This window comes from Gopherus evgoodei, chromosome 7 (assembly GCF_007399415.2).
Source record: "Gopherus evgoodei ecotype Sinaloan lineage chromosome 7, rGopEvg1_v1.p, whole genome shotgun sequence".
Taxonomy (NCBI): domain Eukaryota; kingdom Metazoa; phylum Chordata; order Testudines; family Testudinidae; genus Gopherus; species Gopherus evgoodei.
Genome location: NC_044328.1, coordinates 15304221 through 15322261, shown reverse-complemented (window position 1 = coordinate 15322261; position 18041 = coordinate 15304221). Strand labels below are relative to the sequence as shown.

At 40.5% G+C, this 18041-nt stretch overlaps 1 protein-coding gene across 3 annotated transcripts in view; it reads left to right on the top strand.

The window, feature by feature from the left end:
• Window positions 1-18041, top strand: part of SHTN1 (shootin 1) — a 99631-nt gene that overhangs the window by 13150 nt on the left and 68440 nt on the right. For all 3 annotated transcript variants that reach the window (XM_030570750.1, XM_030570749.1, XM_030570752.1), the window contains exons 2-4: window positions 3101-3153; window positions 12425-12485; window positions 17193-17287. In XM_030570750.1, coding sequence (XP_030426610.1) covers window positions 3101-3153; window positions 12425-12485; window positions 17193-17287 — 209 coding nt within the window. The remainder of the gene's footprint in view (window positions 1-3100; window positions 3154-12424; window positions 12486-17192; window positions 17288-18041) is intronic.

Below are 18041 nucleotides of genomic sequence, written 5' to 3'. Positions count from 1 at the left end.
CTACTGAGATTACAAACCTCTTATTTCATGGTCATAAACCAAACCCAGAAATTTCTTATAAAGAGAATATTAAATTTGCCAAGAGAGAACTTAATTTTATTGCTCTGTTTTCTCTGTGTGTATATTTTTCCCATATAGTTTCCTTATTTGTCAGATCTGCAGATGTCTGGTGAGTTTACATGTGGTTTGTGGTCACATTTTCAGTGGTTTTGTTGTACTTTTCTCCTTGAAAGCGCTGGGTGGCTCTGTACAGACACTGTGGTTTTGGGGTTGCCACAGTTTGCAGCCAAGCAAAGGTGTGGGGGTGAGAACCTCTGTTAGGAAATGGAGTTAGATTCATTGTTCTTGTAGCCCAGAGTATTCGTTTTTGCCACACGCTCTCATCAGCTGCTCCTGTAAATGGCTAACAAAGAGCGTATCTACTACATTGCAGTTGGCAGGTGTGATTGCAGTGTGTGTACGCATACCTGAACTAGCTTTGGGCGAGCTAGCTTGCTAAAAATAGCAGTGTAGCCACAGTGGCACAGGCTAGTTGTCAGAGTACGTAATCTGCGCAGGATTGTACTTGGATGGCTAGCCCATGTAGCTGCCTGAACTATTGTGGCTACTAGTTTTTAAGGGGTTAGCTAGATCAGTGCTAGTTTGTGTTTGTGCGCACATGCTGCAGTGGCACCTCCTGCTTGCAGTGTCGACATAGCTTAAGCTACTTTTAAGGAAACCAGCATCCTTGAATTATCTTTTGCAGTTGATATGACCAGTCAGCTCTTACTTATTCTAGTTAGCTAATCTGCAGACACACAGAGGCAAGATGGTCCAGTTGCTAGGGCACTGGCCTAGAACTTTAGAGACCTGAGTTCAATTCCTTGCTCTGCCACAGAATTCCTGTGTGACCTTGGGCAAGTCTCTGTGCCTCAGTTACCCATCTGTAAAATGGGAATAATAGCACTTCCCTACCTCACTGGAACATTATAAGGATAGATACATTAAAAAGAATTGACAAGTGCTTAGATAAGACAGTAATGGGGGCAGAGGGTATATATAAATACCTTAGATAGAAAAACACTTGCAGACTGCCAACAAGTTTACCATTTTGGGCTTGTTTACAAGAGAGAGTTGCATCAGTTTAACTTAAATTGGTTTTTAAACCAGTTTAGTTTACTGGTGCAAAAAGCTGTTTGGGCACTCTTATTTTGTTTTAAAGACCATTCCTAATTGACTTAGCCCACGTCCAGACTAACCCGCGGCATCGGCGGGTTAAAATTGATTGCTCGGGGATCGATATATCACGTCTAGTCTGGACGCGATGTATCGATCCCCGAGCGCGCTTACATCGATTCCGGAACTCCATCAACCCGAATGGAGTTCCGGAATCGACACGGAGAGCCGCGGACATCGATGACGCGCCATCTAGACTGGTGAGTACCTTGATTTTAGAAATTTGACTTTAGCTATGTTATTCACGTAGCTGAAGTTGCGTATCTAAAATTGATTTTAATACCCTAGTCTGGACGTGGCCTTAGGCAAACTGAAATAAATCTAGTTTAAACAGAAATATGTGTTCACGTATCCTTTTGCCCCGGATTAACTGTATCAGTTTAAAAATATCACCTTAAATTAAACCACTGCCAGATACTGAGTGGTTAAGTGGGTAAGGTGGAAACAATGGCTAGAATAATCAGATACTCTGGTTGCTGTGTTTAATGGTGCGTCCCCCTTGAGAGTTACATCATATTTCCTTTTGTATTCTTGAATTTATTTCCACAAGGTGTCCACGGTATCTCAGAAGACAGATAAATTGCACATGGTCCCTGTCTTAAAGACCAAAATATGTTATGACACAATGAAGGGACAACAAAACTGGGGGGTGGGAATAGGTCAAAGAAGACAGTGGTCATTGCATTGAGGTTAAGCCACTATTCAGCAAAGTTGTGTGCACAGCAGTTTGAGCAAACAAATGTTGTTTATAAATGTATAAATGTATAAATCAAAGGCTTTTTACAATAAAATGGAAGCTGGAATTTCTAGTTCTCCGGTAATGTACCACATTAATGATTGGGATGGAAGGATGGGCTCTCTCTTGAGACTCTGAAGACCAGGTTCCATGCCCACCCTCTTCACTGACTTCCTGTGTGACCCTGGGCAACTCGCTAAGGGTCAGCTTTTTAAAGGTATTCGTGTCCAACTCCCAATTTAAATCAATGGAAGTTAGGCTCTCTCTGACTCCGTTCCCCATCTGTGAAATGTGGCTAATAGAACAGTAGTGTTGTGAAGATAAATACATTAAAGATTGTGAGGTACTCAGAGATTACAGTAGTGGGAGCCATAAACGTATCTTAGATAGGATGATTCATGAGACACCAGCACTGAAACAATATCTGATCCATAATCTGTTCTAATTTGGATTTAAAACCATGAATCCCTGTCACTGTGATTCTGTCTAACTCCTTGTTGGTTGAAAAAGTTGATTGATTTTTAGGACACATCTTCTTCTGCAGTTCTCTGGCCTGTATAACATGGGAGGTTAGATTTCAGGGGCGGCCAACCTGAGCTTGAAAAGGAGCCAGAATTTACTAATGTACATTGTCAAAAAGTCACAGTAATACGTCAGCAGCCCCCATCAGCGTCCCCCCTTCCCTCCCCCGCTGCTCCCAGAGCCTCCTGCCCACCGGCAATGCCTCCCCCTCTCTCCCTGCACCTCCTGATCAGCTGTTTTGTGGCGTGCAAGAGGCTCTGGCGGATGGAGGGGGAGGAGCGAGGGCACTGCAGGCTCGGGAGGAGGCGGAAAGGGGTGGAGTGGGGGCAGGGCCTGCGGCAGAGCCAGGGGTTGAGCAGTCAGCACTCCCTGGCACATTGGAAAGTTGGCGCCTGTAGCTCCAGCCTCGGAGTTTGTGTGTGTACAGGGAGCCTCATATTAACTTCTAAAGAGCCGCATATGGCTCGAGAGCCACAGGTTGGCTCCCCATGGATTAGATAATCGTAATAGCTTTAAAATGAGTGAATATGAAAGTCAATGGGATTTCTGTGCATGGAGCAGCTATAGAATCAGGTCATGAGTGTACTATTAAAATATGTTAATATTGTTTTTAATTCTTTTTTGTAGCTATTGGTGAATATGAAGATCTTAGAGCAGCAAACAACAAAAAGAAAGAGGAGGTTTGTACTCTGCAGTATGTTTCCTTAATACCTAATGTACTAGATATTGGAAGTCTTTGTTTGTCCACTGACTTCAGCTGAGTCAAAGTATATCAAGGGGAATTTTGTTGTCTGTTGTAGCAGCTGAAGGCTAACTGTATGCTAGAGGTGAAGATTAACATGCAGTGATGTGTATGATTGCTGTGAGACAAACGTGCCTCAAGGATGTATCAAGATCCTTCTTGGCCTTATGCCTCCAGTACCCGTATTGTAAATTTAAATCCCAATGATCACACAGCTAAGCCTTGTCTACATTAGAAAATTATGGAAGTTTTTAACGGTGGATGCAGCAGCACCCAGTGTAAAAGTAGTTTAAATATGAATGTAGACCAAGTAAATCATTCAGAAGTATCTCGGGAAGACTTGCTTCTCCCAGGTCTGAATCTCATTTGTCAGAACCGTTTATGAAATGCATATTATTTAAAAAAAATAAAATCTAAAAATATATTGTGAATGTAGGAATGCAATTAAAAAAAGAAAGCCTTTGAAATCAGTCATCCCTCCAGATTTTTAATTCATTTTAATAGAATTAGAGATTATAGATGAGCCTGATCTTAAAGCCTTGATGAAGGTGAAACTCCCCTGGACTTCATATGGACAAAGAATTGCAGGGTTGGACTTCTTAAAGTAAGAAGTAAAGCAATGGCGGTCTCAGAATCATTGGAAATCCCCAAGTGACTCAGGGATTTAGCCACACTACTTCCATTGAAATCAGTTAAGAGTTCTGCGGCCTTTCAGTGGAAATTGTTAGTTGCTAAATTGCCTAGTTGGTTTCAAAATCTCAGCCAGTGACTCTGGGAGTGCACCAAGTTTGCTGCTCAGGCTTTGAAGCTTGTCCTCCCTAGACTTCAGAACCCTGAGCTCCAGCCCAAGCCACAGCTATTTTTAGAGTGTTAGGGCAAGACCCACTACCCAAAATGTGTCGACCCAGGTGGGGAGGCTCTGTACCTGGCCTGTGTAGACCAACCCCGCAGTGGGCTAACAGGGCCTGACTAATCACTGTGGGGCCTGGAAACCACGACCCCTTACCCTTGCTGTGCATGCTCCAGGTGGAAGGGACAGATAGAAGGAGGCACCCCAGCTCAATCTGGGCTGGCTGAGGAGGGACGTGTGCTTCAGGCTTCTGCGAAGGTGCCTGTGACTCTCCATGTGGTGTGAAATCGTCAACCTGGACTACGTGTGGATGAACAGCCGCCTGTGGGGTGGGGGGACCTGATTAGTTAAAATGAAGTGGAGTGTGGTGGTGTTTTTGCCATTCAGTAAATGTACCATGTAAATGAGGAAGTCGTTTTATTGTGGATATCTGCAATAAAAAGAAATGTGGGAAGTAGCTGCGGGGGGATGGAGGGAAGAGTGTGGGCAAACAGTGAAAGTTCTCCCTCTTCTTTATGAGTGTGTTTTAGTTTTCCAGTCCACACTGGCAGTTAACGCACATGGGATAGATTTTACTTCTTAGAAGGAAGTTGCTAGATGGACATTCCTGATCTCACTCTTTGAAATATGTTTCAACCGTATTGCAAATATGGTGCAAAATGTTAATGGAGAGTCTAGTAAAGGAAACTCAAAACTGGTTTCCCCACTAAAATTTAGCAATGTCTGTAGCTATTTGACTCTTTTGCCTTCTATTGTCCTGAATGCATTTCTCTTCTCCCTCTCTTGCCTATCCTTACAGGCCCCCCCAACAAAATCTATCTCTCTTCCCTAGCTAGTTTTTCTCATTTTTTCCATTCTGTTCCTTCTTTTGCTCCCAACTTACCTCTCCCACACCAACCCCTCCCCCCACCCTGGTATCATAGTGATTCATCCTGCAGTCTAGGAGAACTAGTCATATCTGCCTTCATAGAGCTTCCAGCAGGACTGATCAACATTTTTTTGTCAAAGCTTTCCTCCTTCCCTTCCCCCAATAAAATGAAATTTTTTGCAAATAAATATAATTGTTCAGAATTCCCCCAAAATTAAAAATTAATTTGGTTTTTGATAACTTTTTTTTTGCCTAGCTCTAGTGCTGAGCATTGTGGTCCTGATTCTGCAAAACACCACAACATGTTTAACTTTATTTTAACGAGGCTGCTTATGTGCTTAAAGTTATGCATATGCTTATGTTCTTTGCAGGATAAAGGTCAAAATGCTCTGGACTTTGCCACATCAAGCTCTTAGCGAGAATAGGAGAAAGCAGGGTCCAGTGCCGGGGTTCTCAACCTTTTTCTTTCTGAGGCCCTTCCTCCAACATGCTATAAAAACTCCACAGCCCACCTATGGCACAATAACTGATTTTCTGCAGATAAAAACCAGCACCTGTGTTAGGGGGTAGCAAGCAGGGCAATTGCCAGGGGCCCCACACCACAGGGGCCTGCTGCAAAGCTACATTGCTCAAGCTTCAGCCCCGTGTGGCGGGACTCAGGGCCCCGGGCTTTGGCCCCATGTGGTGGGGTTTTGGCTTTCTGCCTGGGCTCCAGCTAGTCTAATGCTGGCTCTGCTTGGAGGCCCTCCTGAAACCTGCTCACTGCTCCCCAGGGGGCCCCGGAGCCCTGGTTGAGAACTACTGGTCCAGTGGATCGAGCATAGAACTTGAAGTCAGGCATTCTGATTGCTGTTCTTTGCTGTGCCAGTCTCTCACTGTGACCTTGAGAAAGTTACTTCACCCCTCTGCATCTCTGCCCATTTGTAGAATGGAGATAATGACAGATAACTACTTTGCTTTGAGATTTACATGTGAAAAGCATTATATAAAAGCTAGGTAGTCGTGTATGTGCTTCTATCACAGTTTATTGGCTATTTCCCTAAATGAAGGTGTACATTTTTTGTGCATATGGAAGATGCTGTGCTAGATATTTTTCTTTCTTGGAAAAAGGATTTTAGTCTATATTAGAAATTCAGGTAGAGTTCATCACACAACAAACAGCTGTGTTCAAAAGTAACCTGAAAAGAAAAATGAAAACTAGATCTGTGCCCTTTGTACATCTTTAAAGAAGGCCTGAAAGTCTTTTTGTTTTATGTTAAGATTCTTTGCTGCTTGGTTTTTATATTGGAAATTAAGGTCTTGTCTATCCTGTTTTCCCCTGGAAGATTCTATTAAAAACTAGATCATGATGTTGGAGACACCAGGGAAAACCTCAATGAGAGAGGAAGTGGTTTTAAATCAGGCTACTTAAAACACTTTTTGGCTAACATTTTAAAACTCAAGCACCCAAGTAATAGGAGAAAAGATATCTTAGTAAAAAATTCAACAATTCCCCCTCTCCCATCTTGTTAAGGTGTGACGAAGAACACCAAATCAACATTGAGATCTCCAGTGAGTTATCCAGCAAAATAAGACTGACATTCCTAATATTCAAATAATCTGCTCCCCCCCCACTTCTTCCTGAAAAAAATTCCTTTCCAGCCTGGTTTACGCCTCGTAATGGAGTGAAAAAGGCACAGCCCCGATTATTTTCCTTTGTAGGTCACCTTTTTATTTAAAAAAACAAAACAGAATAGAACTAAAGATGTCAAGGTAATTTAACAGTCAACCTAACCCCCGCGCCATAGATACTTAATATGCAGCACTGAAGCATTTAAAGTCAGAGATTGAATAAATATTTATGAATACTTGCTATAGATAATCACACAGGAACTACTTTTGTGCATCAGCATGGGCAGTGTTTTGTCACCCTGCCAGTGGAAAAGGGAATGAGACAGATACCTTTCGAGAAACAGTATACGTAATACAGTATCTCTGATACAGTTTGGTATTGTTAATTTCCCTTTCCTTGTGTGGCTTTCACAGAGCAGGGATTGCTAATTTGGAGTACTTTAAATTTTAATAAACCTTTATTTAAAAAAAAAGGGGGGAAACTGTATGTTTTCATTGTGTTTGCTGTATATGTGCTGTTTCTTTGAGACCAAATGGGACATGGTACTGTAGTGGGAAAAGGAAAGTAATTACTTGGCTGTTTGAAAATGAATCTCCTATTAACGCCCGTCTGTCTAGAAACAAAGGAGGAGGATCCCTATGTTGATGGCAGGCCTCTTTCTCTTTACGTTGAATGTAGCAAATGCTATGTGATTCCTTCTTGGACAATACTTAATTTTTAATTTGATATTTTCACTAAAATTGTAACATTTTAAAGTGCTTCATAAAATGACCATGTCAAGAAAAAAGGAATTTTTGGCTAAGCAGTGAAAGTGGCTTACTTCACTGTACGATGATTAAGTAAACTTTGATGCATCCAGACATCTAGGATAAATAATCTCCCATGATTATTTAAGTGAGTTAAAATGTATTAAGCCATTCTGTCTAATATTTGGCTCAGAAAGACTGTTCTCTTACTTTAAGTGAAAAATAAATTGTCTTTTCTCACCTAGGGCTTGATCTTGCACCATTGCAGTTAATGGGAGCTTTGCCATTGATGTCAGTGGATGCAGGATCAGACCCATAGCTAGATAACTGAGCCAATTGCAAGGATCTAGGGGTGAAAGTCTGGCTTCATTCAAATCAATGCAAAATTCCTGCTGACATCAATGTTGCTCAGATTTCACCCTAGGGCTCCAGACTTTCAGTGTGGTTTGCCTAGTGGGCTCATATGTCCCTGCAGAGTCTCATTTAAGTCAGTGGAGCTCGGCGCGGGTGCAGGCAACCACTTAAACTGGTCACATTGCGGGATCAGAGTGTAGAATAGGCAATGATGGTTTTTGTGCTATGCTGACCCAAGATGCAGGTCAATTTTGAAGTCTTCCATCCCTCTCCCAACATGTCCAATACTGTACTGCATGGATATCTTCAGTATTCATGTATGTCCTCTTGTAGCTGACTTCTTACATTAGAAATGATCTTTTCTTTAAAAATAGAATGCTGGCTGGCAGATTCCATGGCTACCAGCTAGGAGTACTGAAATTTCAGAAAAACAGAAGGACTTTGACCTTCCACGGCTCTAGACTTGCAGGCAGGCAGAGGATCTGCTAATTGCTACTGAGGAATTGCTTAGTAACTTGAATAACCAGAAGGCAGAAATCTAACCTTTAGTATCAGCTAGTTGCCAAGTCTCTCGAGCATGATCCTTACATGTACCAGCTCTTGAAAGATCAGGTCCTGGAGAGAAATTAATGTAAAACTAATTCAGTAAACTGAACTAAAAAGATCTGGTTCTTAAAAATAGCAACAGATTTCTGTTTGCTTGCTAAGAAATTCAGACTGAGTTGTTAAGTGACAAATATAACATCATAATAATCTGCTGCATTACTTAATAAAAAACCCAAGTAAGGACACTATAAATATTAAACTACTGACATGATAAACACAGCTGTCTTAAATTCATATTTTATCACAGCAAAGAAGCCTTACCTCTGACCCATGGATGTTGGTGATTTCTTACGTACCCATTTTTGATTTTGGTATCTAAACATTTCTCTTTTAAAGACTACGGCTAAATGGGAATTGTTAGTTAATACTGACAGCAGAAGGTTTGGTAAAGTACTTACAATTACTGTTTCACAAGAAAGTTTTATATGTATTTAAAATCAATGACACACCTTTTTTCAAATTAATTGTTATGTTATGTACATGTATTCTTGCATTTGGTGTAGATCAATGTGATTATTGATGTGAATATAAGTTATATACTTTTAAAGTTTCTCTTTCAACAGGATTATTTATTGTGTTTTATATTTTGCTAACACTGGAGAAAGAATAGTAGTTTTGGGAGCAACTGGCAGTTCTAGATTTGATGTCCTTAATTATTCATTTTCTTCTTTTAAATGCAAGGTTGATTGCTTTGTTTCAATTGTGATAAGCAACTGCATTGTTATCACTTATCAGTATTGTTTCTTGAGCTGAAAATGTTGTTTTCTGAGATGTCCATGTTTATTTGCAACTTTTATTTCTATTTTTTGTATAAGTAAAAGAAGAACCTTTTTTTTCTTCTCATTTTAAGAAATGGGATGGACTGATCTTCATAGCAAGTTCAGTGGACTTTGAGTAGGGTGGGATTGGCATGGAGGGTCTAACTGTGTAGATCTGATTGCACGGTTGAAGTCAGTGTGCTCGCTGCTTCCCTCACTGAAATCAATGGCAAGTCCCCCTGCCTTTGTCTTAAGGCATAACAGCAGCAAATGAAATTGTGTGAGAAAATTATGACTTAGAATAGAAATTGTTTGGAAAGTTAGGAACCAAGCCTGTAGGTCCTAATCCTGCAAACACACATGAATAACTATGCATGTGAATAATCACGTTGCCTTCGGTGGGACTGCTCATGTGCACAAATGTTTGCCTTAGTCATGTAATTAATCCTTATTCATGTGAGTAGTCTTAAAGAGGCTTCAGTGGGGACTGCTTGTGTAGACAACCCATGTGAGTAAAGATCTGGAGGGCTGGGTCATTCACTTTCCTTGTTGTTATATTATCTTAACAAAATGTTTTACTAGGAGATTTGGAGGGTGTTTTATCTAGTGGTTAGGACCAGGGATAGCATTGGGTTTTCTGGGTCCTATTCTTGACGGGCAGTGATCCAGTGCAACCCTGGGCAAGTCACCAAGGATCCAAAGCAATGCCCATTGAACTTGCTGGAAAAACTCTCATTGATTTCATTGGGCTTCAGATCAGGCCCTTAATCTCTTTGTATATTTACAACTCCAGTAATAATGCTTACCCACTTCCCTGGATGTTGTGAGGCTGAAAGCTTGTGATGCACTTTGAGATTCTTGGATGGGGTGTGGTGGATCAGTACGCCATGTCATTGCTCTCCAATAGTAAGCATTGGCTGGCAGTGGATCACACAGAATCTCTTTTCAAGATAGCAGTGCTCTCCAGTGACCGTGGCAAGTGAAACAACAATTTTAAGTGCATAATTTTTATATCTTATTTTGCACTGCTCCACTTCCCTGGCGCTGGTCCCTCTCCTAGCAGTGAGGTAAGACAAAGGCTTCCTGCTGGGAAAACTGAGAGGGAGGAGAGGAAGCAACAAGACCTTAGTTTAATTCCTAGTTAATGGGAACTGAGGTATCACTCTGCTTTCCCCTCCCTTCCTTTCTCTTTTGGGGAAAAGATTCAGTCATTATGTATAAAAAGACGGAAGGTACTGAGACAGCGCTTCATTCAGCCTTTTCCCCCTGGCTGTTTCTCCCTCTTTAGCTACTTGGAGCTGGTTGTATCTCTCCCCCCAGCAGTTACAGTAAGAAGCTCCCAATCCCATTCAGCTCCCTGCCAGTCACTACAGCTTTCTTTCTCCATCCCCTTCCTGCCTTCACTACCCTCCTCAGCAGCAGCCAATCCTGCCACAACAGGTGTCTGATCCGCTCCCCACTTTGCAGCTACTCACACTCCCTTCACCTCACATGTTGAGATAGGCCCGGGGTCTTCAAACTGGGGGTTGGGACCCCTCAGGGGGTCGCAAGGTTATTACATGGGGGGGCCGCGAGCTGTCAGCCTCCACCCTAAACCTTGCTTTGCCTCCAGCATTTATAATGATGTTAAAGATATTAAAAAGTGTTTTTAATGTATTGGGAGAGTGGGGGTCACACTCAGAGGCTTGCTGTGTGAAAGGGGTCACCAGTACAAAAGTCTGAGAACCTCTGAGGTAGGCAGTCACTTGCTCAGTGCAGCTCCTCTTCCTCATGTTTTCCATAGGATGCCACCAAAGTGGCTTCTGCAGCTTCTGCCGAGACCTGGCTTCCAGCTGCGGTGGAGACATCCTCTGTGGCACCTCCTTCTGCTGAAGAGCAGGTCCTGTCTGAGGTCCTGATCCAAAACCCATTGGAGTCAATGGAAAGATTCCAGTTGACTTGGACTGACTTTGGATCAGGCCCTTTGTTGCTGTGGGCCCCTCTCCTTGTTGTCTGGAAGTGGGGCCCCTAGTGGGCAAACTGAAAATAAAAACATAAATATAACGATCTTTTTCTTTTAAAAATCAAAAACTGTTTAACCTGTCATGAACTTCTGAAATGTTGAAAGTATAATCTGGAAATATAGTTACACTGTAAGGACACTGATCTGGTGGATCCCCTCCATCTCTAGTTATTGTGGTCCTGTATAGCTACATGTGAGAAAGAATGTACTTACACTGGGCATTAGAGGGAAAAGGTGGGTGAGTGATATTTTTATTAGACCGACTTCTGTTGGTGAGAGAAATAAGCTTTTGATCTTACACAGAGCTCTTCTTCAGGTCCAGGAATAAGAAGAGCTCTGTGTAAGCTCGAAAGTTTGTCTCTCTCATCAATAGAAGTTGGTCCAATAAAAAATATTACCCACCCACCTTGTATCTCTAATATGCTGGGACCAAGACAGCTGCAAGAACACTGCCTACTTACTTTGAGCATGTAAGTTATGTGGAAAAATCTCATGACATTCTATTTTTCTGTAATGGTGTCATTCTTCCCCATAAAGTCATGTGTTTTCCATGATTTGGATGATCACTTACAATATGTGTCACGTGAGCTATACTCATTATTTCTTGGAATTGTATCTATTATATGGAGTTGTGAAAGCTGTAGAGGCAAGTTACCAATTAAGTGTTCATTTTATTCTTCTCCTTTGAAAAAGCCTTTCCATCATAAGAATGACACTAAGAACACTGACATCTCTTTTGCTCTAATACTGTCACAGCCCCTATTTCTACACAAACCCCACAAAGACAACCCCCCGACACCATCCTAAACACAGTTTTGATCCCAAAAAGGGAGAGGTGCCAGAGACTTTATGTAGTGCACTACGGACTTCACCATTGCGGTTGAGTTTACACGGAAGGCACTCAGATACTGTGGTGATGGGCAGCAGTATAGACCTCCAAGATAAAGATATTCTATGTATATTTGTATAGAAATGTAGGACAGTGTGCAAAAAAGCGGTTGGCATCTCTGATAAATATAATGTATATCTCCCATGCCATTAATGTTACTTTTATTATTGTAAAATGTAGGATAGAATTTACTAACATCTGGACCAGTCAATGTGACACTTCTAAAATAACTGCAGACTAGCTGTACTTGTTTCAGTAACAGTACACTAGTAAGAAAACTGATTGAACTCCAGAGGTTTTTTTTACAGCTGTGATTTGAAACATCTTGGACAACAACTTTTAAATACAGATGCTCCACAGATCTCAGGGGACTGAGGGCAAAAAGATGATTGCTTTATAGATTCATATACGTTATCTCTCCTTACCCTATCCCTATGGCTTTACATGAATATTGTACAAATTATTAATTATATGACCATGTTCACAGTTTTACTTGAATTCTTATTTTCTCTTCCCCGGTACAGTGCGACAAAATTAAACAAGAGCGTGATGAGGCAGTCAAAAAACTTGAAGAGTTTCAAAAAAGTAAGTAGGCATTTTAGTGGGAATATGAACACTTAGAGTAAGAGCTCAAAAGATAGTAGCCAAATTCTGCTCTGTCTCCTCAGCTGAGTTATTCTGGAATTATACACCTGTAAACTGAATAGCTATTATACCCATGTAAGTTGAGTAGCTGGAGTTTTTTGGTGGGAAGGGAGTCAAGCTGCTAAAAGAAAAGAAATTATCGATGTCCCTTGGTAATTTTTATAGCAAGTCATATATTATTCTGTGAAAAATGTCAAGATCAGTTTTACACTTTTATGGTAGTGGTTCTATTGACATTGTGTGGTATCTGGAAGTAACAAAGCACAGCTAATGGGAGTGTAAGTATCCTAGTGGAATAGCTCCTCATGAGGGACCATTACAATGGGATTTTGGTCTGTTATGTCTGGTTTGTGTCAATGCATGATGACCATTTAGAAATACAGGACATGGAAAGCACACACAGAAATATACAGTGTGAGACTAAGTTAATTTAAATTTTATTTGGTAATTGTTCACAAATACAGTTATAGAAAACAAACTTAAAAAATGGTAACTTTTACTATCCTCAAATGATCTTGTATAATTGCTCCATAAGGCAAGGATCTTCATAAATAAGAAGTCTAATTCCTGTGGAAAAAAACACAGCCTGTTTGGGTTTTTGTTATGATACTGTGAATACCAGAATGTGACAAAAATGTCAAATAGTTAAGCCTTAAAATTCAAAGTAATATTTGATGTAAAATTTTATAGGTTTCCTTTATCTTCCTTTCACATTTTTAAAGAACATACCTTGTAAACATAGTGATAAAATGCCAGGAATATTAGGATTTTAAGGCAATAATAGAGTCCATTATTTAAATGACAATATAAAAGGCAATTATATTGATGAAGAGCTACACCGGCTTTGTGTCTGTGAATAAACTTGGCCTGTACTCAGCTTCTATTTGTTCTCCTGGCATAAACACATATTGTGTGTGATTCCAGTTTAATGGGGCCCCGTTTGTATGCCAAGCAGCTGCATTTTAGGCCCTATTGCGTGATTTCATAGCTCTCTGAAAATTGGTTCTATTCAGCACAAGAGATAGAAGGTGGTGGTGGGGGGGAAAGCTTCAACACACAATCATTTCTTTTCAATTGGAGCCAGCAAGGTTGATGACAACATGACCATTGTGTTATAATGATAAGACCACTAAGGATCTGTACCTCTCATCAAGGCTTTCACACAACAGCAGATACAATTTAATTCACTGCTCTGTCAGCAGTGCTGATACCATTATGCTGTCTGTCTCCACAGTTATAATCACTGTCCTCCGAGAAATGCAGTTGAAATGATCTTGAGCAGTCAAAGAAACTCTCAATTAAGGCTGCCACTTCCAATGTGTCAGATTGTGTCTTATGCACTTGGTACAATTTTCACTTCCAATCCTGTTTATTTACAATGTCTACCAGTAATTATGCTTAACGTGTCATTTAGTGAGGGTGCCCCTGCCAAGGAGATTGTTGGGTGCTGCCGTCCCATTGAGTGGGAGTTTCTCGCAGTCAATGCCATCAGCAGCTTTTAGTCCCTGATGGGATGCAGTAGTAATGTTGATAATGCAAGTATCGTGCTCATCAAGTCATAATTAGATGCCACTCAAATGTGCCACTTGTAATAACAGTGTTGATTCATGTTTTCTCGGTGACTGCAACTACTAATTAGTTAAGTGGTTTTTGGCTGGCCTGCATTTGCTGCAGATTATTATTACCCCTGAAAAAACGTCAAGGTTAGAGATGTTTCTGGCCACTTAGTGCTGCTTTATGAATTTTAATATTAACATAATAAGAACTTCGGGCAGATTTAGGAAGTAATATATTTTTGAATTTAATTTGGAAAGAATTTTTTTCCTGAGTGTAATCATAATTGCAGGTTAATTAAGCTTAAGTGAACCAAGAGTAATCTTTAGTTGTTCTATGTGACCTGGTTCTGATTTCCTAACTTTAACTAGTTCTGCATGCAGGATTTGAGATAAGGTTCTTTCCCTCTTGGTGGATATATCCAGTATAATTTATCCATCCATCCTCAATTTCTGAGTTTATGATGCAACAAGAACAAAAGGAAAAGCACCAATAGTCAATTTCTTAAGTTTTCCTCTTTAAAATATATTCCTCCACGTCCTCCAGTGAAGGGCAGCAGCTTTGCTCCATGCCAATAGTGTAGTCTTTCTGTTAAGCAAGCATAACTGGCCACAGAAAGATCACCCCAGCACAGGAGATTCCACAACGATTGAGGAACTCCCATGTTCCTCTTCTCTCTACTGCCAGTTTTAGGGGACGTGGTCTGAGGATAGATAGAGGTTGTTGGCCAGGATTCCTCAATATTTTGCAAATATCCAGCTGTTCTTTTGGTCTTTTCAGGCTGTTTATGGCCAGCAGAAATTAGAGCAGACAGACAAAGGGCTACTTTAAGGCTTTATCTGCATTGGAAACTGAATGACAAACTTTTTTCGTTCAGGGGTGTGGAAAAAAAACACTCCCCCAAATGACAGAAGTTTTTCAGTTGAAAAGCACGGGTGTGAACAGCGCTTTGTCTGCAGGAATGCTCTCCTGCTTGCTGCTCATTGGGAGTGGAAGCTTTTTGTCAGAAGGAGAGCTCTCTCTTGCCGACAGACAGCGACTACACTGCGCGCCTTTTAGCAGCACAGCTGTAGTAGCACAGCTGTGTTGTTAAAAGGTTCGTAGTGTGGACAAAGCCTTATTTATGCTGGAGGACTAACGCTGCACATAGTGGTCCCAGAATCAGGGAACGTCAGGGTGAGTGTTTTAGGTCACTTTGGCCCAACTTGCATGGCCTCCCCTTTCACCTGTAGCCAAAGACTTGCCCCATAGTCTCCAAGTTATTTTTAACTTCAAAACATAAAATTTTATTGCATTATTGACTAAATAGAATTAGCAAAAGTACGTTTGTAAAATAGTGGTAAAACTTCTCAACTGTCAGCACTTTGCTATCTTCCTAAACTATTTCATCTGTGTTGTGCCCATCTGTGTGGTGTCTGGGCACTAGTAGGGTCTAGTAGTGCCCATTTTTTTATATCTTTGTCTAATGAACTACATAGTCTGAAAATATTTTTCCAGTCACAATTCTCAAGCTTGTTTTGGGGGAATAAAATATATCTATTTCTTTAGTGTGTGAAACTGTTAAGTTTTAATTCTGTATCTTCCTGGTGATAAATAATACAAATGAATTTTTCAGTTTTTCTGTCTTCAAGCTAAATTCTGCTGTCCTTACTGATATTGTGTGATATCATAGTCTGAATAGTCCTATTTCCATATTAAAGTCTTGATTCTGCAGTTGACTCCATGCAAGGAAAGCAATCTGCCACCACAGAGTCAGCTGCAGAATCAGGGCCCCAGGACACTGAGGGTGTCAGAATCTAGCCCCCAGAGTAAAGATGGTGCAGTGGTTAAGATGCTAACCTGAGGACTTGAGAGACCTAGATTCAATTCCCTACTCTGCTACAGACTTCCTGTGTAACCTTGGGCAAGTCGCTTAGAGGGGAGAGCTTTTCTAAGCCATAAACGGTGTCTGGTGCTTAACGCTCACTGAAAGTCAATGTGAGTTAGGCACCTAACTGCCATCTGTGCTTTGAAAATCCCCCTTTAGTCCATCTGTGCCTCAGTTTCCCCTCTTTAAAATGGGGATAATAGTACTTCCCTATTTTATGGGGGTTTGAGAATAAATGCATTTAAATATTATGAGGTGCTCAGATACCAAATCACCTATTTCACAATCACTCTGACATGATCTCAAAAGTTCTAATGTGGATATTTCTGTTGTGTGTTACTATCTGATCATCACTGTATCTTATTTAGGCCCCAATCCCACAAAAGGATCCATATGAGTGTTGGGGTCTGCCTATGTGTATTGTAGCAGGACTGGGAGCACAGGTTGTAAAGTCTTTCGTTTATGTTAGTACAGGGCCAGGCACAGAGAGAAATCAAGCCATAAATAATAATTAAAATACAAAAGCTTTTGTCATTGCATTGTTCCAGTTGCCTAGTTTCAATTACAAATAAAGTCAGGAAATGCCCAAGTTAAAGTTTCAGCAGCAGTATTAACTAAGCTGTGTGGCATGCCTGTTCTGTGGCTTTTATAATACAGTGTTCAGCCAACAACAGAATCGTACATTGTGCCTGGAATGGTCAGTGAGCCCACTTATGAAGTAAGGTACTACTCCATGTGAGTGCTCTGTGTTCTGAAGGAACTCTCACTTTGGAGCAGAGACTCTCTCCCTTCCACTCCCCGACCCCTTCTTTTCTTTGTTTAGCTCCTAGCATGATGGGGTTCTGGTCCAACTAGGGTGCCTGTGTGCTACTACAATTCAATTAATAAATGATGATTATTGTCAAAATTGTCCCTTCTGGCCTTAAAAATCTATCAATTTATGACTTGCTTTTAGCTATCTGAAACTTCTGTAATTATCATTTTGCTAGCATGGTTAATAATATTCTGATTGTTGCTTACAAAGTATATCTCTCATTCTGTTTTCATAACCTTTCCTCTCTACATACATTTGTATGGGTTGTGCTTTTCTGATTTGCAAAACCATTTTAAAAAGTTTTTGATGTGGAAGACAGTGTAGTCATAATCATGGGATGAGTGTGTCAGTTACAGTAAAAAATTAGTCAGCTTTTTCAGCTTTGTAATAAGCACATTTTCCCATTTTCTAGTTTCTCACATGGTTATCGAGGAAGTAAATTGTATGCAGAACCACCTTGAAATCGAAAAGACCTGCCGTGAAAGTGCTGAAGCTTTGGCTTCTAAGGTGAGAACAATTAATACAATTGTTCAGTTATATCTGTATTCTGATTTCATTATCTTATTCTGAATGAAGGGTGTTGGGTGTGTGTGTGTGTGTGTGTGTGTGTCTCTGTAAGCACAGCAGATGCCTGTTTGCCTTCTTTGAGATATGAAATAGCTTTAAGATAGTAAAAGCTATAATTCATATGTGAAACACTGTAAAATGTATCTGTTGTTTTGATGGAAGGTGCCCTCCTTTTAGAAGTGTCTGTTTAGTTATGCTTTTGGAACATTAAACAAGATACCAGTAATTCATGGAGCATTATTTTTTATAGTCCATTTTATATGTGTTTGGGCTAAATGGTAAACAAGTTTAAAACTATCCCACATGTGACATAAAGGAATAATGAGCATCTCAGTATCTGAATCAAATGAAAAAGTCGGCCAAAGCATTACATTTCAGGTGATTGTTCGTGAAAGCTAACCAAGGGCAGGCAAAAGATGACCTCCAGTGCTCTGTTGATTGCATCTAGTCTGATGAATTTACCAAGTGTGTAATTTTCTATATTCCATCTAATCAGAAGTACATTATTATTAAAGAATGTTTTTATCTCTGTGTTATGTATTTTTGGTTGTGCAAAATGCATCTGAGCCACTTCATCAGAAAATGGATTACAGCAATTTTGAACCAACTTTCATTAGCAATGCCAGCTGTTTTTTTTGCCTGCCCAGAGTACTACTTCGGATGTGGCAGAAATCACACCAACAAGAAATCTCTT